The 20,660-nt window shown below is 41.1% G+C and overlaps 1 protein-coding gene across 7 annotated transcripts in view; it reads left to right on the forward strand.

Annotated features, from left to right (window-relative positions):
* zmynd11 (zinc finger, MYND-type containing 11) overlaps positions 1 to 20,660 on the forward strand; it is a 189,480-nt gene that overhangs the window by 101,923 nt on the left and 66,897 nt on the right. For 6 of the 7 annotated variants that reach the window (XM_078537348.1, XM_078537313.1, XM_078537331.1 and 3 more), the window contains 2 exons: positions 2,282 to 2,443; positions 11,875 to 11,952. In XM_078537348.1, the coding sequence (XP_078393474.1) occupies positions 2,282 to 2,443; positions 11,875 to 11,952 (240 nt within the window). Of the gene's footprint in view, positions 1 to 188; positions 240 to 2,281; positions 2,444 to 11,874; positions 11,953 to 20,660 lie in introns of those variants that run through there. The other variant, XM_078537346.1, reaches the window with a different exon arrangement.

Raw genomic sequence — 20,660 nt, forward strand, 5'->3', positions numbered from 1 at the left:
GCATGTATTCAGTTTAGTGGCTATTAGAACCTCAAGCTGCATTATATTACAGTATAACTGTGTGGTTAAGAATCCTCTTCTTGAGGAGCATGACTTATCAAACAATGATCTGGTGTAAAATCAGCAAGTACGGTAACACAGAGAAATAGTTTTGAATGTTTACTTAGACTGTGCCTACCTCTCTTTAGGTCATCTGAAGTGCATCATCCTGTGCTGTCGTATGTGATTTTACAACCCAAGTAAGCCTGCAAGATTGGTTACTAGTGCTGTAGGCACATCCATGGAAACTCACGGTTTTCAGTGTTCAAGACAACTTCTAAAATATACATCATGTAACAATTGACCATTTAAAAATATTGGACCTAGATTCAACTTTTATTATTTAACAAAATGTGAAGTACTTTTACCTCTTTATTAAATGTTTCCTTGGTCTTTAAAAAAAAAATACCTTTTTGCCAAAATTTATCTTGTAGTATACTGCAGCTTTAAATATTGTTTAGCCCCATTTACATATAGCTCCAAGTAAGAAGTTGTTTGACACTGATAGGGTTAAAAATTGCATGACATTTTACCACCGCCTTCCCAAGTCCATTTTGTTTGCTTTTTGCTGATGTTTTCTTTCAGCTTTTAAAGAATGCAATATGGAATAGGACTGTAAGAATCTGTGGTATAATGTTTATCTCAATGGATAATAGAGTTCAATATGACCCCTGATAATAACCTAATCTAAAACTTAACCATTGCTGGGTGATTTGAGGGTCTGCTGTTTCTGCAGATCTTTGGATAAGTGATGAGCAATGTTGACACAGTCTGGGCTTGATGGCAATACCAATTATTTAATTATCGGAGACAAGATCAGATAAAATTTTCTTTTAAATGATTGCTTTAAAATATGCCTAATTGGTTGAGACAAAATACCAGGATAATGGCACAAGCCCCTTGATTTGTAGGAAAGTATTCCAAATTTATTATGTTAATCAACTACCTGCAGCATGGGTAGAATTTCCAGCCATTGTTCCCAGCACTGGCGAGGAAAATGCCTGCTTGGCAAATAGTCAAATAGTTTCATATTTAGCTTTTATCTTTCTGCCAGCCATATAATTTTAAAAATTCATTGGGAAAGTTGTCTCTCAAAAGCAACTAAAGGCATTTAACTCACTCTGTTGCAAGTTATATTGCACTACAGGGTTGCAGATTAAATGATATACATTTTTACTGATCCTGCCCTGGTATTATTTCCAATTTATGGTAATAAAATTGTATTAAAAAAATGATTAAACTAGTTACTTTTGAGTGAGTAATTTTCTATCATTTCCTTCTCTCCTTATTAAAAGTTGCAGAAGTAGTTTGAAGGTTGAATGGTGAAGCCATTCATCTTGCAGGCCAGTGGCTTTGTTTCAGTAGAAAGCAGTTTCCTGATGCTGATCTGACTCGCAGAAGCATTAAAAGCTAGTGTTATGAACCCACCTCAGGAATTTAGTTGCGCACCACTTGGATTTTCCACTTGGTGCGGTATAACTGCAGTTTGTTACAACCCAGGTTTTAAAAGCCCTTCTTGCATTGATCTTTTTGGGAAGGTAAACTCCCTTTTAATAACGGGAGAGCTGATAATCCGGCAGCTGACTCCTAACATAGATGATACTTGGAAGCCAGCAAAATATTGCATGTGTGTACAAAGCTTGGTCAACAGACTGAAAATGACAGTGTGCTGGCCACATGCTACTTGTTCTTGGATAGTGGAGATATAGTTGATCCTTTGCCTATCTAATCTTTTGAAAATAAATTGCTAAAATGTAGTTTTAGAATAATTGTTTTAAATATCCACTAATCAGGTTTGCTGCTTTTACAGTAATTTTGTTATTGCTACTTACTAGTGGAAATCAGAACTGTTCTTGAATTGAATTTTGTTGATTGCCCAGCATGTACACGATAAAAGCCTAGGAAAAATGGAATTGTGTTTGACGAAGTGATGAACTTCAGTCCAAACTCAGGAATCATATCATATCTTTTCAATACTGATTTTGGTAACAGTTTGTAGTTTCAGCATCTTATACTTCCATAGTGACGAAGTAAAATGTTACTTTCCAGTGATGTTTGGTGGCTGTCACATATATAGCAAGCTATCTTTAAATTGTTATAATGTTTATCATTTTAAGGCTGCGCCTGACTACCTTACCACTGGCTTTTACCCTGTTCCCTAAATGTGCTGCTATTCATTATTAAACATAAAATATTAGCTTGGTGACTGTAAATTACACATCTATGTTTCTTTCCATTGTAGGATTGGAATGTAGAAGGCCATGACTGGTATTGCATGGAGTGTCACATGGCAGGAGAAGTTCTAACTTGTGATTCCTGCTTTCGTGTTTATCATCCAAAATGTCTCCCTGATGAATTCAGGCCACAGGACAGCAGTTCACATTGGCAGTGCCAAGTATGCAAGGTGAGCGCAATTGTTTTTAATTACATTTCAAATATTTAAAATGTAAATGTGCCACACATACAAATTGTGCGATTTTAAGTACGTTTTCTCAATCCCAAAGACAGTCTTGTCATCGTGTATCGAAATAAATGTTACAAGTTATAATTTTTTATGTTTGTTATGTTTAATATCATGTGTTTATGCTAACAATTCTATATAAAACTTTGCTTTGTAGCTGTGAAGTGAGCAGTGTTCTGCCTAGAAAACATGAGTTTGAATCCTATATCCTCAGTTGTTGCGGGGGATGGGGGGATGTTGCTGAGAGAATACTTAATCTCAAAAGTTGTCCACTTTCTGATTGCTTAAGTAGACCTGGTGGAAAAACTTGAGTGACAGTGATGACACCAGTAGAAATGTCTTATTATTTGCTAAGCAAGACAGCTAGAGTGGATACAAAAGATTGATGAGGGGAGAAAATAGAGCTACATTAATGATTTAATATTGTTTGTATCCTGAATTCAAAATGATACCAACTGGTTGAATTGATAAATTCCTATAATATAAATTTCTTGCAATGCATTATAATTTGGAAAATAGATGTACCAAATTGTCTTGACAGGAAATGTGTTGGTTTCATACACAGGAAGTAATTGGCAATCTGACCTCACTTGTGGTACCAAAATTAAATTATTTTCACATATCTGGATGGTTATTTAAACATCACTTTCTCACTCCCTCACAGGCAAGATGCAATAAAAAAGTTTTGTAATCTTGCAGGCAAATTCCACAGCATGCTCATCCTCGCTTGTTGGCAGTTTGTGTTCTACAGACCCAGTCTCCATCTAGTGATGGTTTATGGTTTGGCAGGCTGCAGTGAGAATGCATTTCTTGCTCCAGAGCTCTGCAGTTCCCAAGCCAAGTGGATTATGAAGTAGTGAAGAGAATGTCTTGCGAAATCAGGAGTTGATGCATTTATGTAATCTTCAAAGTTCCAGCAACCTGTATTTATCGCAATATCCAAAGATATTTCACAGGGGCATTAAAGGGATTGGGAGGAAAGGGCACTGAGCCAAAGAAAGAGATTAGGAGGTGACCAAAAGCTTGGTCAAACGGGTTTTTTTTTAAGGAGAGTCTTCAAGGAGGAGAAGGAGCTGAAGAGTTGAAGGAGTGTTGGTAGAGAAATCGATTAGCGTGGGGCCTAGGTAGTTGAAGATTTAGTGGAATGAAGTGGGGGATACAGAAGAGACTGAAGTTAGAATGGAGAATTATGTTTTAGATGAGTACAGGGATGGAGTGAATGACCGTGAAGCGAATTAAACATTAGGATGGGGATTTTTAGTTTGACGTCGAGATGGGAACTCACTCTAAACAACTGAGGATCATAGTGATGGGTGAGCAGATCATGTGACAAGATGGGCTACAGAGCCAAGTTTCAGATAAGCTAAAGCTTGTGGAGGATGGAGGGCTATATGTGAGAGCATTAGATGAGTCAAGTCTGGAAATGACCAAAGCATGGATGAAGGTTTCATCTGAGGAAGGGATAGCGGCGGATGCTGTTTTGGTGATGAAAGTGCATGTTTTTTGTTACAGATATACGGTATGGGAAGCTCATCTGAGTGTAGAACAGGTTACCCAGGGAGAAGGATGGAATTGGTAGCAGAGCCAAAGACAATTTTTTTGTCCAAATGTGGAAATGGTAACGCATTCTAAACTAGATGTCAGTCAAGCAGTCATCAACACTTGGCAGCTTTCCTTTGGATGTCTGCAGGAAGTTGCATGTAGATGAGGAGGAGGGGGTAAAAGATGGATCTTTACTTGATTCCTGAGGCGATAATTAGGGTGTGGAATGTAATGCCATTGGTAGAGATAATACATCTACCATATGATGGGCAAGAGCAGATCCAATAAGAGGCTAATCACAGTGAGTTTGATAATAGAGAATAGTTGGAGCAGGAATGTGTGGTCAACCTTATTCAAGACTTCAGAGTTGTTGAGGACAAATAATGCATCACGGTTACAGAGAATGTTGTTGTGACTTTGGCTAAGGCTGCTTTGGCGCAGTGGGAAGGGCAGAAACCTGAATGGAGAGATTTAAACATACAGTTGCAGATGAGGTGGATCTGGAAGAACTTTGGAGAGAAAAGGGAAGTTAGAGATGGGGTGGCAGTTATCTTTGACAAAAGTGTGTTTTATTTTGAGTAGCAGCATGGTGATCATGGTTTTGATAGAGAGAAGGACTATGCCTGAGCAAGAACTCCTTGCAGTGTCAGCTAGCATGGCTGCCAGGGAAGAAGTTGTTTTGTTTGGAGTTTAGTGTGAATGGGATTGTAGGTCATGAGAATGAGATTAGCTTGGAGAGGACATGATGGAAGATCGGTGGGAAATTAGGGAAATGGACATTCAAGGCTACAATAGATCAAGATTGGGAGGATACTTGGATTAGTGGACAAAGGTAAGCGACAGAGACATTGGAACCGGTTAAATAACTGATCTCTACCTTGGTGAAAAAGAAATCCACTCTACGTATAAATTAATGCTCCCTTGGTTACAAAAATATTCCTCCTAAAGCAGAGATAACAAATTAACTAATTTAGCAAAGAAGCTGGAAACTACAACATCTTCTGAAATCAGGCTCCGTGTGTTTGTGGATGATATCCAATTTTACCCCACCACCACCTGTCTCGCCCTCTGTTCTGTCTCTGATTTGTTACACTGCTTGTCTGACATCCAGTACTAGATGAGCAAAAATTTCCTCCAACTAAATATTGGGAAGACCCAAGCCATTGTCTTTGGTCCCTGGCACAATCTCCATTTCCTAGCCATTGACTCGATCTCTCTCCTTGGCAACTGGTTTAGGCTTAATCATTCTCTTCGCAATCTTGGTGCCATATTTGACCGAGTTGAACTTCCAAGCACGTATCTCTCCCGGCTGAGTTCCCATTGTCCATCCTACAAAAACTTTGGCTCCTCCAATCCAATGCTGTCAGTATCCTAATTTGCACCAAGCCCCATTACTCCTGTACTCAAAGACCAGCATTGGCTTCCCCTTCTGGGAGTGCCTTGATTTTTAAAGTTATCATTCAAGTTTTCAAATAACTCCATGGCCTCACCCCTCACCCCTCCCTATTTCTGAAACTATTTCTGCACACCTCCAATTTTTCCCTCTTGTGCATCCCTTATTTTCATCACTCCACCATTGGTGGCCATGTCTTAGGGCTACTTAGGCCCTAAGCTCTGGAACTCCTTCCCTAAACCTCTCTACTTCTCTTTCCTCCTTTTTAAGTCTCTCTTGTTTAAACCTATCTCTTTTCTGTCGTATTGTAACTTGGTGCCATTTTTTTGATCGTGCTCCTATGAAGCACCTTGACATGTTTTGCCACTTTGGGATAGATTCTCCTGTTGCTTCAGCGTATGGGAGTTCAGCAAGGAGACTAGTTGTTCACCATCTAGGTTGGTGTTATCTCATACATGCTATTAAACCAGATCTTGATTTGCAGATCCAATTGGAAATATTGCATATGAAATCACTGTTAAAGGGGTGGGTGAAGGCACTGGTTATCTTTATATATTTATTGATTGGTCCTTCTATTTCTATAGTTCTGTCACTTCATTTTCCAAAAGCACTTGAAAAGAAGGATGAAAATTTTAAAATCATGATGTTGCTTGACTGGGAGTCAATGTAGGTCATTGAGCAATGTAATTATTTCAAACACATTGGGGTGATAGGGGAAATAGGGCTTGATGTGAATTAAGACATGGGCATCAGAGCTTTGGATGATCTCAAGTTTACCAACCAGGAGTGTCTTGGAATAGTCAAATCTGGAGGTAACAAAAGCATGACTGAGGGTTTCAGCAGCAGATGAGCTGAGATGGGGAAAAGTCAGGCGACAGTATGGGGGTGGAAATAGGTGGTCTTACTGGTGGCCACAAGTATGAGGCCAAGCTCATCTCCGGGCTGAATGTGATAGTAAGTTTGTGAACAGTCTGGCTTAGTCTCAGACTGTTGTCAGGAAGAAGAAAGAAGTTGGTAGTTAGGAAACAGTAGGGTGGCTGGGGGCCATTTGGTCCATCATGGCCATGCTGGCACCCTTCAAGGGCAATTTAGCTAGTCCCAACCCCCTTCCCTTTCCCTGTAGCCATGCAAATTTTCTCCCTTTGGGTGCTTATCCAATTCCCTTTTGAAAACCATGATTAAATCTGTCTTCTCCATATTGCTCAGTAGCAGCTGGAACTGTGACTACCCAAACTTATTTTGTTTTGGATCCTTCTGGCAATCAGAAAGGAAACTTTCATCTCACCTGTCTGAGTTGGCCTTAAACTCAGGCTTTAGAAATGAAAGCACAATTTGGAATTATCTCTTAGCTGTTAGTGTTGCTCCATACTGATCAGCACGTGGGCTTTGTGAGATTGGCTGATTTCTTATTCCCCATCCTGAATTGGAGTACTATTTAGATACTTCATCTAGCAGCTAGCCAAGGACCTATTCTATAACAGAAGATATTTTTTAAAAAGTTACTTCTTGAACAGTGAGTGGACCTCTGTTTGGTGAAAAAAACTCAGATGAGCTTTGAACAGAGAATTCTAAAAGGAATACATTTATTAGACTCATAGACGTCTACAACACAGAAGGAGGCCATTCGGCCCATTGTGTCCGCATTAGTCAACAAAGATCTGACTACACTAATCGCATTTTCCAGCGCTTGACCCATAGCCCTGGAGGGTATGGCAATGCAAGTGAATATCTAAATACTACTTAAATGTTACGAGAGTTTCTGACTCAACCACCCTTTCAGGCAGTGAGTCCCAGACTCCCACCACCCTCTGGCTGAAAAGGTTTCTCCTCAACTCCCCTCTTAGCCTTCTATCTCTTACCTTATAGTCCTAGTCCAGGATTCTCTTAAGGTTAACTTGCAGGTTGAGTCAGTGGTTAGGAAGGCAAATGCAATGTTGGCATTTATTTCGAGAGGACTGGAATGTAAAAGCAGGAATGTGCTGCTGAGGCTTTATAAGGCTCTGGTCAGACCACATTTAGAATATTGTGAGCAATTTTGGGCCCCGTATCTCAGGAAGGATGTTCTGGCCCTGGAGAGGGTCCAGAGGAGGTTCACGAGAATGATCCCAGGAATGAAAGGCTTAACATATGAGGAATGTTTGAGGACTTTGGGTCTATACTCGATGGAGTTTAGAAGGATGAGGGGGGATCTGATTAAAACTTACAGAATACTGAAAGGCCTGGATAGAGTGGACGTGGGGAAGATGTTTCCATTAGTCGGAGAGACTAGGACCCGAGGGCACAGCCTCAGAGTAAAGGGAAGACCTTTTAGAACAGAGATGAGGAGAAACTTCTTTAGCCAGAGAGTGGTGAATCTATGGAATTCATTGCCACAGAAGGCTGTGGAGGCCAGGTCATTGAGTGTATTTAAGACCAAGATAGATAAGTATTTGATTGGTATGGGGATCAAAGGTTACGGGGAGAAGGCGGGAGAATGGGGTTGAGAAACTTATCAGCCATGATTGAATGGCGGAGCAGACTCGATGGGTCGAATGGCCTAATTTCTGCTCCTATGTCTTATGGTCTTATGGTCTTAAATCTATGCCCCCTGGTTATTGACCCCTCTACTATTGGAAAAAAGTGTCTTCCTATCCACCTTATCTATGCCCCTCATAATCTTATACACCTCTATCAGTTCCCCTCTCAACCTTCGTTGCTCCAAGGAAAACAACTCCAGCCTATCCAATCTTTCCTCATAGCTCAGACCTTCCAGCCCAGGCAGCATCCTGGTAAATCTCCTCTGCACCCTCTCCAGTGCAATCACATCCTTCCTATAATGTGGTGACGAGAACTGCACGCAATACTCCAGTTGTGGCCTAACCAGCGTTTTATACAGTTCCAACATAACCTCCCTGCTCTTATATTCTATGCCTTAGCTAATAAAGGCAAGTATCCCATATGCCTTCTTAACCATCTTAAAGAAACTAGGAGCAGGAGTAGGCTATTCGGCCCTGCGAGCCTGCTCCGGGATTCAGTATGATCATGGCTGATCCTCTATCTCAACGCCATATTCCCACTTTATCTCCATACCCCTTGATGCCCCTAATATCCAAAAATTTATCAATTTCTTTCTTGAATGTATTCAGACCCGGCCTCCACAGCCTTCTGTGGTAGAGAATTCCACAGGTTGATAGCCCTCTGAGTGAAGAAATGTTCCCTCATATCAGCCCTAAATGGCCTGCCCTGTATCCTGAGACTGTGGCCCCTGGTTCTAGACTCCCAAACCAGGGGAAACATCCTCCTTGCATCCAGTTTGTCTAGCCCTGTTAGAATTTTATACGTTTCAATCAGATCCCCTCTCATTCTTCTAAACTCTAGTGAACTCTACCTGCCCTGCTACCTTCAGGGATCTATGGATATGCACACCAAGGTCCCGCCGATCTTCAGTACTTTCCAGGGTCCTACCATTCATAGTGTAATCCCTTCCCCCCACCAAGTGCATTACCTCACACTTGTCTGGGTTGAATTCCATTTGCAACTGCTCTGCCCACCTGACCAGTCCATTGATATCCTCCTGCAGTTTACGACTATCCTCCTCACTATTTACCACCCCACCAATTTTCATGTCATCCGCAAATTTCTTGATCGTACCCACTACATATAAGTCCAAATCATTTATGTACACCACAAACAGCACCGAGCCCTGTGGAGCCCCACTGGAAACAGACTTCCAGTCACAGAAACATTCTTCTATCACCACCCTCTGCTTCCTGCCTCTCAGCCAATTTTGGATCCAACGTGCCACTTTGCCTTGGATCCCATGGGCTCTTACTTTCTTGACCAGTCTGTCATGAGGGACCTTATCAAAAGCCTTGCTAAAGTCCATGTAGACCACATCAAATGCATTACCCTCATCAACACTCTTGGTTACCTCCTCAAAAAATTTGATCAAATTTGTCGAACACGATCTTCCCTAAACAAATCCATGCTTACTATCCCTGATTAATCCGAGTCTCTCCAAGTGCAGATATATTCTGTCCCTCAGAATTCTTTCTAGTAACTTCCCCACCACCAAGGTAGACTGACTGGCCTGTAATTTCCTGGTCTATCCCTCCCTCCCTTTTTTAATAATGGGACAACGTTAGCAGTCCTCTGGCATCTCTCCTGTGGCCAGAGAGGACTTGAAAATTACTGCCAGGGCCCCTGATATCTCTTCCCTTGCCCCCCTCAACACCCTGGGATACATCTCATCCAGGCCTGCAGATTTATCCACTTTTAAGGCTGCTAAACTCGCTAGTACCACTTCTCTCTATGTTCACTTCCTTTAATATTTTACAGTCCTCCACCCTGATGTCTATATCTGTGTCATCCTTTTCCATTGTGAAGACCGACGCAAAGTATTCATTGAGGACTACACCCATGCCTTCCGGGTCCCCCCACACATTACCTCTATGGTCCCTAATTGGCCCTACTCTTTCCCTAGTTATTCTCTTGCGCTTCATATATTTAAAAAAAACCCTTTGGGTTTTCCTTTATTCTACCCACCCATGTTTTCTCATGCACTCTCTTAGCTTTCCTAATTTCCTTTTAAGTTCCCCTCTGCTCTCTAAGGACTCTGTTGTATTGAGCCCTCGTCATCTGCCATAAGCTTCCCTTTTTTTCTTAATCCTAACCTTTATGTCCCTTGACATCCAGCCTTCGCTGGACTTGGTCCCCTGCTTTGTCTTTACCCGAACATATTTGCCTTGTACTCTCTCTATTTCCTCCTTGAATGCCTCCTACTGACCTGACACAGTTTTATCTGCAAGTAGCTGCTCCCAGTCCACTTGGGCCAAATTGCATCTCATCTTAGTGAAATTAGCCTTTCCCCAGTTTAGAACTTTTATTCCTGCCCCAACCTTATCCTTTTCCATAATTATGCTCTGCTTTTTGATAGATACAAAGATGGACCACACAGTACAGTGGTATAGTGGAAAATCTTTGAGAAGTAATATTGGATAAACATATTAATGTTGTTTTAATGACCGACTAAAGACTTAAGTTGCTTTAACCTAGCCAGAGAAATTGAGATCTCCACCATTGCTGCAAAGGATCCAAAGACTTTGTATATAGCATGTTGGAACGCTTTAAAATGTTGACAGCTGTTCAACACCATAGCCAAGTAGCTGAGGCAACAGTAAAATTTGAGCTTGCTTTGAGCTCTCATACATTTTTTATTTCACTTTTGTAAATGGACACTTATTTGGCTTTTAATAGTGCAAGAAGTAGACCATATCCAGTGTCCCCAGCATAATTACATACCTATTATCCATGCCACATTTTCTTTTGTGACAGTTATGATTTTAGCTGGTGGTTTTCCAATTCCTTCAAAACCTATGTTCATTTTATTTTTGTTTGAAATAATTACGTTGTTTGGCATTACATTACTCCCCTGTCACAAAGCATTTTCTGCTGAGTCATGGTGACCATTGTAACGCGAGATCTATTTAAATGAGAACTGAGAGTGCTACACTATTGTCCATTGTTGTTTGTTGCAGTCTTGAAGTGGAACCCTAACCCAATATATGTAACAGTAATAACTTCTACTTAGCATCTTAAACATAAGAGAGCAAGATCCCTAATTGTAGCACAGAAACAGTAATCAAACAAATATCAATAGCAAGCCAAAAGAAGGGTGCACTAGGTTGGTTGGGGGTGTGGTTGGTGACTAAAAGTTAGTCCAGTATGGTATTTAAGGAAGGTCTTAAACGAGGAGGAGGTGGAGCAACAGAGGCTTCGTGAGAGAATTCACTACATAGAGACTAAGTGGTTGAAAGCACAACCATCAATGGTTGAATGATGGGAATTTGCAAGAAGCTGGAGTTGGAGGAATACAGAGCTCTTGGGGGAGTGTAGTAGGACTGGAAAAAGCCTACAGAATTAGGGAGGAGTGAAGCCATGAAGGATTTTAGGTACAAGGATGCAACTTTAAAATTGGTGGTGTCCGGGTACTGGCAGCCAAAGTAGATTAGTGGATGAATAAGATTTGGTCTGGAATAGATGCAACAAGAGTTTTGGATAATCTTGTGGTCATTGGTTGATCTCTTTGATCCCCTATATTTGTTTGCAGCCCATTTCAAAGCAAAGGGAAGCCTTGAAATGGATAAAATGACTAATCGTAGCAATAGTAGATTGTTTTCTTAGTGTTTGGCCACTCTCATCCTGTGTTCAGTAAATTCGAAGCTGCTTTTTATTATCCTGCATACACCTTGCAAATTTGTTTCACATTCAATTATATAATCTCTTTGAAAGACTATCTGTCAGTGTTATGAATCAAATAGTATCTACCATGTGATAAAAATTGCATGTGCCTTTTGAGACTCAAGTTGATGGAAATTGAATGTCTGAGCTACTTTGCCGATTGTTATAGTAGATTAGTAAAGTATTACTCACTAACCAATTTAACTATTCTTCATAATAGAGCATGAAAAAGAAGAACACCACCAAGCAAGCTATGGGCAGATATTTGGGTTACATTGTTTCGCGCATGAAGGAAAGGGTGAGTATCTGTTTCAAGAAGTAAATGTAGTCCCATGGTTTCCAAACTACAGTAAATTAGTTATCCACTATTTTGTGCTACTAAGTTGTTTTCCCTTTTGATCTCGTACCAAAAATGACATTAAAAGATCACGAGACAAAATAGAGAGCAGAAAAATAACATTTAGCTGATGGAGGTTTGTCTATCTCCTATTCCTGCCTTCTCAACCTAGCATCCAACTGTATTTTGAATATCACCAGTGTCCTTGCACTTCATTCTTGCTAGATGTGTCAAAATGTTTTCCTATTGAAATGTTTCACATGTTTTAAATTTACTTTTCGTTAATTTAGATTAATAAAACAATTTTTGGACAATATTGTAATTTTATTTTCCCTCAGTTGGAAATGAAAAGGTTTGTGTTTTGTGGCCCAATATTAGTTATTTTTAAATTAGTTATCATTCTACTTTGGTACTTTAAAAAATTTTATTAGGAAAGTTGTAGAAGATAAACTGCATCAAATGTTTTATTTCTTCAAGTGCCACTACTTTCACTAGGTTCTGTAGGTTTTATTTATTTAGATAAATTGAAGATATTAAATAATATGATTTTGTAGTGCATGTTTCGTTCAATTCTGACATTTCAGCAGCGGTGATTCCATAATGAGGTAACCAGTGCTGGAGATGGAAGGTCATGAGTTGTTGGCTCCAACTCACTTCTTGTCACCAATACAGGGGTCAGTAGCAGTTGCAATTTGAAACCTTATCTTCCAAACCATATTAGCTGAAGATGTCCAAGCTACAGGGCAGCTTGGGATACTGAGAAAGTTAGTTATTGTAATCTACAGAGGATTGAGGTATGAACAAAGGATGTAATTACTTGGTTTCATTGTTTTCTAAAATGGAGCCATCAGCTTTTCAATGTTTTGTTTTCAGGAAATCACCTAAACATGACTTTTGAAGCATGATTGACCATAGTCACATATATTACACTTATCCTGTAGTTGGCAAGTAAGAAGGGTTTTTTAATGGAGCAGCCAGAGTAACAGCCTGGGCATCAGGATCATTTGAAATTTACCCTTTTTGTGAAGTATAATGGGAGACCCGAGGGTCACCTTGATCATGACAGTCTTATTTCCATTCAAATTCTTGTCATTTTAGCATTAATTATGGACGCATGATGAGAATTTTATTCTAGTTTTGAGGATTAATCATCTTGAAAAACCAACCTATAAAATATATTTTTGAGAAATAGGCTAATCAAGTTGAGATTGACTTTTAACTTTATGTGGAATATTGTTTATGGAATAAAAAGACCTGTTTCAAGGGTGATTTGGTAGAAATACCTGTGACATTGTAGCTATCCTATGCCAATATAACAATCAATAGCAAAAGCAAAGCTTAGATTTGCAGCTGTTTTATCGTACAGACCATTGGATCGTCGATCAAATTAGTATTGAATCACAACTCCACTTTCCAGAAATGATATATTTACACCTTGTATTAACTGAGTCTTGCACTGGGGGCAAGTCTCAACATTGTGCATAATTTGTCTGATGACTGAGCGATGATGGAAGAATTGTTTGATGGTCATTGAAAGATAGAACCTAGCTTACAGGAAGTCTTGACGTCTATTGATCAGAAAACACGGCAACCTTTACAGAAACTTGCCGCAATTGCAGTAGATGTGATGCCAGAGTGTTAGGGTTAGTAAATGGGCCAATGAAACTTTGAAACTGAATTTTGGATATTTTATTCCTTTGTAGCAGCTGAAGTCAAAGTATCAGAATTTGAAGCACTTCATGAACATTGTTTTGGAAATTTGAATTACATTGAAACATTAAAAATCTCTGATTGAAAAATCAGATAGGAAAATATCCCTTAGAGGTCCTGCTTCATTGCAATGTGCTACAATTTAGAGTGAAGGCTGTAGGGTTTTTTTTTGTATTGCTCAATTTTCTGAAAGCATTCATGGAAGAAAAATGCAAAAGTGCACCCCGAATTAACAGACCCTCAATGCATTTGAATTTGGCCTTTTCTAGCACGCATCTTGCTGCATCTGGCGAAATTAAATTAGATTTTGAATTTCAAGGGAAGATGTTCGATGTTAACTGAACTTGGGCAATGTGTGTTTGCTTTTCTAAACAAATTTGAAGCATATCAGACTTTGCAAAGATGTATGCAGGAACACTTCTCAGCCACAATTACTCTAATGAAATTGGTAATGTGATGATCTACAGAGCTACAAGCATCGCACAACCTTCTAGATATTCAAGATAGTTAAAGAGAAAGATATTTTTGATGCTTCCTCAGTTAAAGTAATTTCTGTTGTGAATTTAAGAGCTCTTACTCAGCCTCTTACTCAGCTTTTAGCCATGTTTCAGTATATTATTAGGTGTAAGTTAAGCAGCTATCCAATGAACATAATTAAAGTTTTGTTTTGTTTTAAAACTTCAGTACACTATGTATTTTAGACAAAACAGTTGCTTTGAAAATAATTGAAGTTAAATTTTACAGCTTGTAATCTTAAAAATATCTAGGGCCTAACTTTCCAGCCTCCAGATTGGTTGCATGTCATGTCTGGTCTCAGGCAAAGATGTGCATCGGGGCCCTGTGGAAGTCCTGATGTGCAGACCGACCATGGGAATTGTCCAAGAAGTTTAAACTTCCAGTGGGCAGTTCCCTTGCTCTCTGGGACCTTCTGCGAATGTCTCCAACTCTGACTCAGTTGGAAATTTCAGACAGTTCCACAGTAATTATCTGGGTGGTTACCCAGTGTTGCAGACAGGAGTGGGAGGGTTAATTTAAACAGCATTAATTTCTTATCTCATCGCCGATCCATAAACAGAAAGGTGTTTTGATTTGTTTCCCTCTTTATAAGCGGTGGTGTATTCACCAACCCCTCGGTTTTGTCGCAATCCAATTTTTTTATTAATAGCCTCACAGCAAACTCGAGATAGGATGAACTCAAAGGGTTAGTTTATTTGCACACACAAAATGCGAAAAGAGGGTTCACAACATCCCTCTTACCTTCAGATGGTAAAGCGTGGGATAGAGAAAAGGAAGATTTACAGTACAGAGACCACAGAGGAAAGAAATATTGGTTCACATGGGTTCCAGAGTCCAGAATCAAAGTCCAATCAGGTATTTCTTCATGGAAGTCGGCGGGCTGAAAACTGAAGTTGTAGAATTCACTTTTCCAGGGGTGTTGACTTCGTACGATGAGAAAGACACGCAGAGCTAAATCAGTCTTGTAGGTGATGGCACAGAACTTCTAACAGAAGCAGTGTAGATAGGGCCAGGTTTTCAACCTGGGCAGAGCTCTTTTTCTGTGAGGCTGCCAGTTAGATGGTAAGGAGCAGATTGAGATTATGTAGTTCAGCAAGGCAATATTGCTTGTTCCACAAGCTGGCGGCTCATGTCACATGACTCCCACCTCCCTACCATCTTTGACAGAGGATGTGTACCTATTGCCTCGATTCCAAAGAGCCTTAGCCATTAGAAATTGAAAGGAAGGTTGTGGGGCTTTTGTCTTAGCAGGCAATTCACCTCCCCCTGGCCCGCCTGGGTTATTGAAAGCAGATGGCCTTTGTTTAGCTCTCTTTGAAGTTGAGCTGTGCGGTCCCCAAATGATCATTAGTAGCTCCTCAGAGATAACGAGGTGAGATTTCCAAAACTGCAAAGTGACTTCTTGTGTTCTGGGGTCACAGACACAATTTCAGCCATTTTAAGGATCATTGTTCAGTTTTTTAAATTTTAGAAATAGCCATGAGGATACTTATATAAATATTTTCTTTTTACAAAAATATACAATGCGAGATCTCAGTCCCTAACACCTAGGAAATGCTAAAACAGACTAAAAACTAGTCTAACATCTGCATAATACCACAACTGACCACCCCTTCCATCCCCCAATCAGGCCTCTGACCCCCGCCTACCACCCGACCTGACTATCTGCTCGACCCAGCCGCCCACTTTTCCCCAACAACCTGCTACCCACCCTACCCCCTGACTACTTAACCACCCAACCTCACCCATTCTCACCAACCTTCAAACTGGACCTTTAGACTTGCCAGTTAGTGCTGTAAAAAGGGTGCATGTCCTGCCTTCCCCCCACCCTCCCCTCCAACTCCACTCAAGCAGAGTTTCCCAATGGATGCTGCACATTTCTGTAAAACTGGGCTCAGAAGACGACGTTAGGAATGCTCAGCAGCGTTGACCGCGTGAATTTGCGAGCACAGCAGCAATCCAACAATCATTGCCGCTGCTCAGAAGATCTGGGCCTTTCTACGTTTGAGTGAACAAAATACTTTTGTGCCCGTGTCCAAATTCTTGATTTAAGTCATAATTAAAATTGGATGGCATATTTATTAGCACTGTCTTATCATGGTTCCGTTCTTTTTCTTCCACTTCTCACACTTATTTTCCACAGTTAAATTTACGTGCCTCATACGAGGTTTCTTATTTTCAATCTCACTTGAGAAAATTCGGATCTGAACTTTTATTTAAATTCATTCATGAATTATTGCTGTTGCTGGCTAGGCCAGCAGTTATTGTCCATACCTAATTGCCCTTCAGAAGATAGTGGTGAGCTGCCTTCTTGAACCCTTGCATTCCATGTGGTTTAGGCACTCCCACAATGCTGTTAGGGAGGGAGTTCCAGGGTTTTGACCCAGGGACAACGCAGGAATGGTGGTATATTTCCAAGACAGGATGGAGGGAGGCTTGGAGGGGAACCTCCAAATGGTGGTGTTCCCAAGTGTCTGCTGCCCTTGTCCTTCTAGATGGTAGCGGTTGTAGGTTTGGAGGGTGCTGTCGAAGGAGCCTTGGTGAGTTCTTGCAGTGCATCTAGCAGATGCTACACACTGCTGCCACTGTGCATCGGTGGTGGAGGAAGTGAATGTTCGTGGATGGGATGCTAATCAAGCAGGCTGCTTTGTCCTGGAGGGTGTCGAGCTTCTTGAGTGTTGTTGGAGCTGCACTCCATCCAGGCAAGTGGAGAGTATTCCATCTTTGTGCCTTGTGAACAGGCTTTGGGAGTCAGGAGGTGAGTTACTTGCTGCAGGATTCCTAGCCTCTTGCAGCCACTGTATTTATATGGCTAGTCCAGTTCAGTTTCTGGTCAATGCTACCCCTCCAAGGATGTTGATAGTGGGGAATTCAGCGATGGTAATGCCATTGATTGTCAAGGGGTGAAAGTTAGATTCCCTCTTGTTGGAGATGGTCCTTGTCTGCCACTTGTGTGACACGAATATTACTTGCCACATCTTGGCCCCAGCCTGGATATTTTACAGGCCTTGCTGCAATTGGACATGGACTGCTTCAGTATCTGAGGAGTCGTGAATGGTGCTGAACATTCCAACTTCTAACATTATGGAGGAAGGAAGTTCATTGATGAGGCAGCTGAAGGTGGTTGGGCACAAGACACTACCCTGAAGAACTCCTGCAGTAATGTCCTGGAACTGAGATGATTGACCTCTGACAACCACAACCATCTTCCTTTGTGCTAGGTATGACTTCACCCAGCGGAGAGTTTCATCGTGATTCCCATTGACTGCAGTTTTACTAGGGCTCCTTGATGCCACACTCTGTCAAATGTTATCTTGATGTCAAGGGCAGTCACTCTCACCTCATCTCTGGAGTTCAGCTCTTCTGTCCATGTTTGAACCAAGGCTGAAATGAGGTCAGGAGCTGAGTGGCCCTGGTGGAACCCAAACTGAGTGTCAGTGAGCAGGTTATTGCTAAGTAAGTGCCGCTTGATAGCACTGTTGATGACCCCCTTCAATCGCTTTACTGATGATTAAGAGTAGACTGATAGGGCGGTAATTGGCCGGGTTGGATTTGTCCTGCTTTTTGTGTACAGGACATACCTGAGCAATTTTTCACATTGCCTGTTAGATGCCAGTGTTGTAGCTGTACTGGAACAGCTTGGCTAGGGATGTGGCAAGTTCTGGAGCACAAGCCTTCATTACTATTGCTGGAATGTTGTCAGGGCCTATAGCCTTTGCAGTATTCAGTGCCTTCAGCCTTTTCTTGATATCACATGGAGTGAATCAAATTGACTGAAGACTGGCATCTGTGATGCAGGAGCCCTCCGGAGGAGGCCATGATGGATCATCTTCTCAGCACTGATGTGCTGGGCACCCCCATCATTAAGGATGAGGATATTTGTGGAGCCACCTTCTCCAGTGAGTTGTTTAATTGTCCACCACTATTCATGACTGGATGTGGCAGGACTGCGGAGCTTAGATCTGATCTGTTAGTTGTAGAATTGCTTAGCCTTGTCTAACACTTGCTGATTATATTGTTTGGCACACAAATAGTCCTGTGTTGTAGCTTCAGGTTGACACCTCATTTTTAGGTATGCCTAAGTGCTATTCCTGGCATGCCCTGCTGCACTCTTCATTGAACCAGGGTTGATCCCCTGGCTTAGTGGTAATGGTAGAGAGGGGGGGGGGGGGTATGTGGAGCCATGAGGTTACAGATTGTGGCTGAGTACAGTTCTTTATCTGCTGATGGCCCACAGCACATCGTGGTTGCCCGTTCTTGATTTGCTAGATTTGTTCAAAATCTATTCTACGTAGCACAGTGGTAGTGCCACACAACACGATGGAGGGTATCCTCAATGTGAAGACGCGACATCATCTCCACAAGGGCAAGGCGTTCTCTCCTACCAATACTGTCATGGACAGATGCATCTGCGGCAGGCAGGTTGTTGGGGATGAGGCAAGTGTGTTTCTCCCTCTTGTTGGTTCCCTCACCATCTGCCGCAGACCCAGTCTAGCAGCTATATCCTTTAGGACTCGGCCAGTTCGGCCTGTACTGGTGCTACCGAGCCACTCTTGAGTGTTACAGTAGCTTAACTTGGCTTAGCAGAGGCGTCAGCGTTCAGGTTTCTTTAATACATTACACTTTCATATCCCATTTCAGTCATGGATATCAGCTTTTGAGCCTCCTAATCAATTTTTGTTTTGGTACTTCTATGTACCTGCTGTTACTAAATCTCAAAATCACTAATGGCTGCAAGATCCGAAAAGTATTCTAATTTATTCTGAGTCATGGAAGGTGCTCACTTATAGCGACTGCTATTTACTTGGCTGACTTGCTCCCTGGTGCATCCTGAACTCGGATCTTGACAATAAAACTTCAGGGCAGGCATTAAAAGTAAGATTTCTTCTTTAAAGTGGTAAAGTTTTTTTTTTAAAAAAGGAACTTTGATAGAGTTATGAAGGGGAAAGGGAGAACTTTTTCTCCATCCCCGCCCTTCTTTAATATTTAGATTAACCTAAGCAGGTTTAAGAATACCATAAAAGACATTGTGCCGAAGCTTTTCTTCTTGCACTCATCAGGACAATCACAAGAATACCAATGTCAGGGGAAGCAACAACTTTATATTGTAACACTTTCGAGTTATCAACAGTCACAGATTGTAACTCTTTCGAGTACATTCACAGTTCTTGGTTTCCGGGAGTGGGACATGAACCTACAACTTTCTGATTCAAAGGCGAGGGTGCTATGATCTGAGCCACAGCTGACACCTCAACTTTATATTGTATGAGAAGAGAGTGCTGATTGGTGGCAAGTGGACTTTGATTGGTAGAGATGTTGCCATGGAGAATGCACCAGTTAATGGTGACTGACATTTGACTGCCAAGCATTGTTTGAAATTTAAACCAGGCAGCTTGACTCAGGTCAAGGCATTGCCCTGAAGAATGACCTAGTGAATGCCTATCACTTATGTTGTTTGGCTGAAATGGATGTAATGTATGTAAATGTTCTTTCTGCCTGCAAAGAGCAGGGCCCTGTGTATTAATTTATGTAACTTCCAGTACAAGCAAATGTGCCACACTGCGAGCCCAACTGAGGTGACTAAGGGGAGACTATTTCTGGGGAGTTGGTGATGAAATGTCATCAATTTTAAATTGTCACTACGGGAGCCAGAAATGCCCTTAGGACAAATATCTTGATGCAGAGTTTAAGCTGGAATTGGTTGCTGCAGGTAGTAATTAAAGCAGAGATTATTGTCTGTTTTTTTTGAAAGGGGGAAATGATAAACACAATTGAAGCAGAGGACTATCGGAAGAGAACAGGGCAGTGGGATTAGTTTTAGACTGCTTCAGTGAAGACATGATTGACTGATAGGCACCCTTTTGTGCTGAAAACTGGTATGGGTCAGTGAGGAAATGAAAGGTTATTGTTAATTACTCTTATTGTCATAGTTGTCAATACAACCTTACCAGAATTAAATAATGAAGTAAACTTGCAACGCCAAACGTTTGCTGTTCTTGCTGGCACAAAATGAAACAGATTTATAATCCAGTATTTGTGCTGTCAAATCACCAGGTTTTAGCTCACTAGACTATCGATGTGAGAATTCTAATGCCGGGGTCGCCAACACGGTGATCATGAGCGACTGGTAGCTCGCATTAAAATTTGGAAAAATAACCAATAGCATTACAGGATTTAAGTCATATAGTTATTTTTCTGCCACAAGCTAAATGTTTGCCAACTTTTGTAAATGATGCTGGTGCCTGAGTCAGCGTCATGCCGTAAGTAACAACATGAGTGGCAATTGCAACCTTGTTATGGCACAGCCGATGGTAAATGCTGTGCTGCTCAAATCCCAAAGGGAAACTTGAAACAATTGTCACAACTGTTTTGCAATTTGTATATATTTCGAGGTGCATGCATTGATATCAGTAGTAATAAGACCACCGAGTCTTGTAGGTTTC

Source organism: Cetorhinus maximus, chromosome 3 (genome assembly GCF_964194155.1).
Source record: "Cetorhinus maximus chromosome 3, sCetMax3.hap1.1, whole genome shotgun sequence".
Taxonomy (NCBI): domain Eukaryota; kingdom Metazoa; phylum Chordata; class Chondrichthyes; order Lamniformes; family Cetorhinidae; genus Cetorhinus; species Cetorhinus maximus.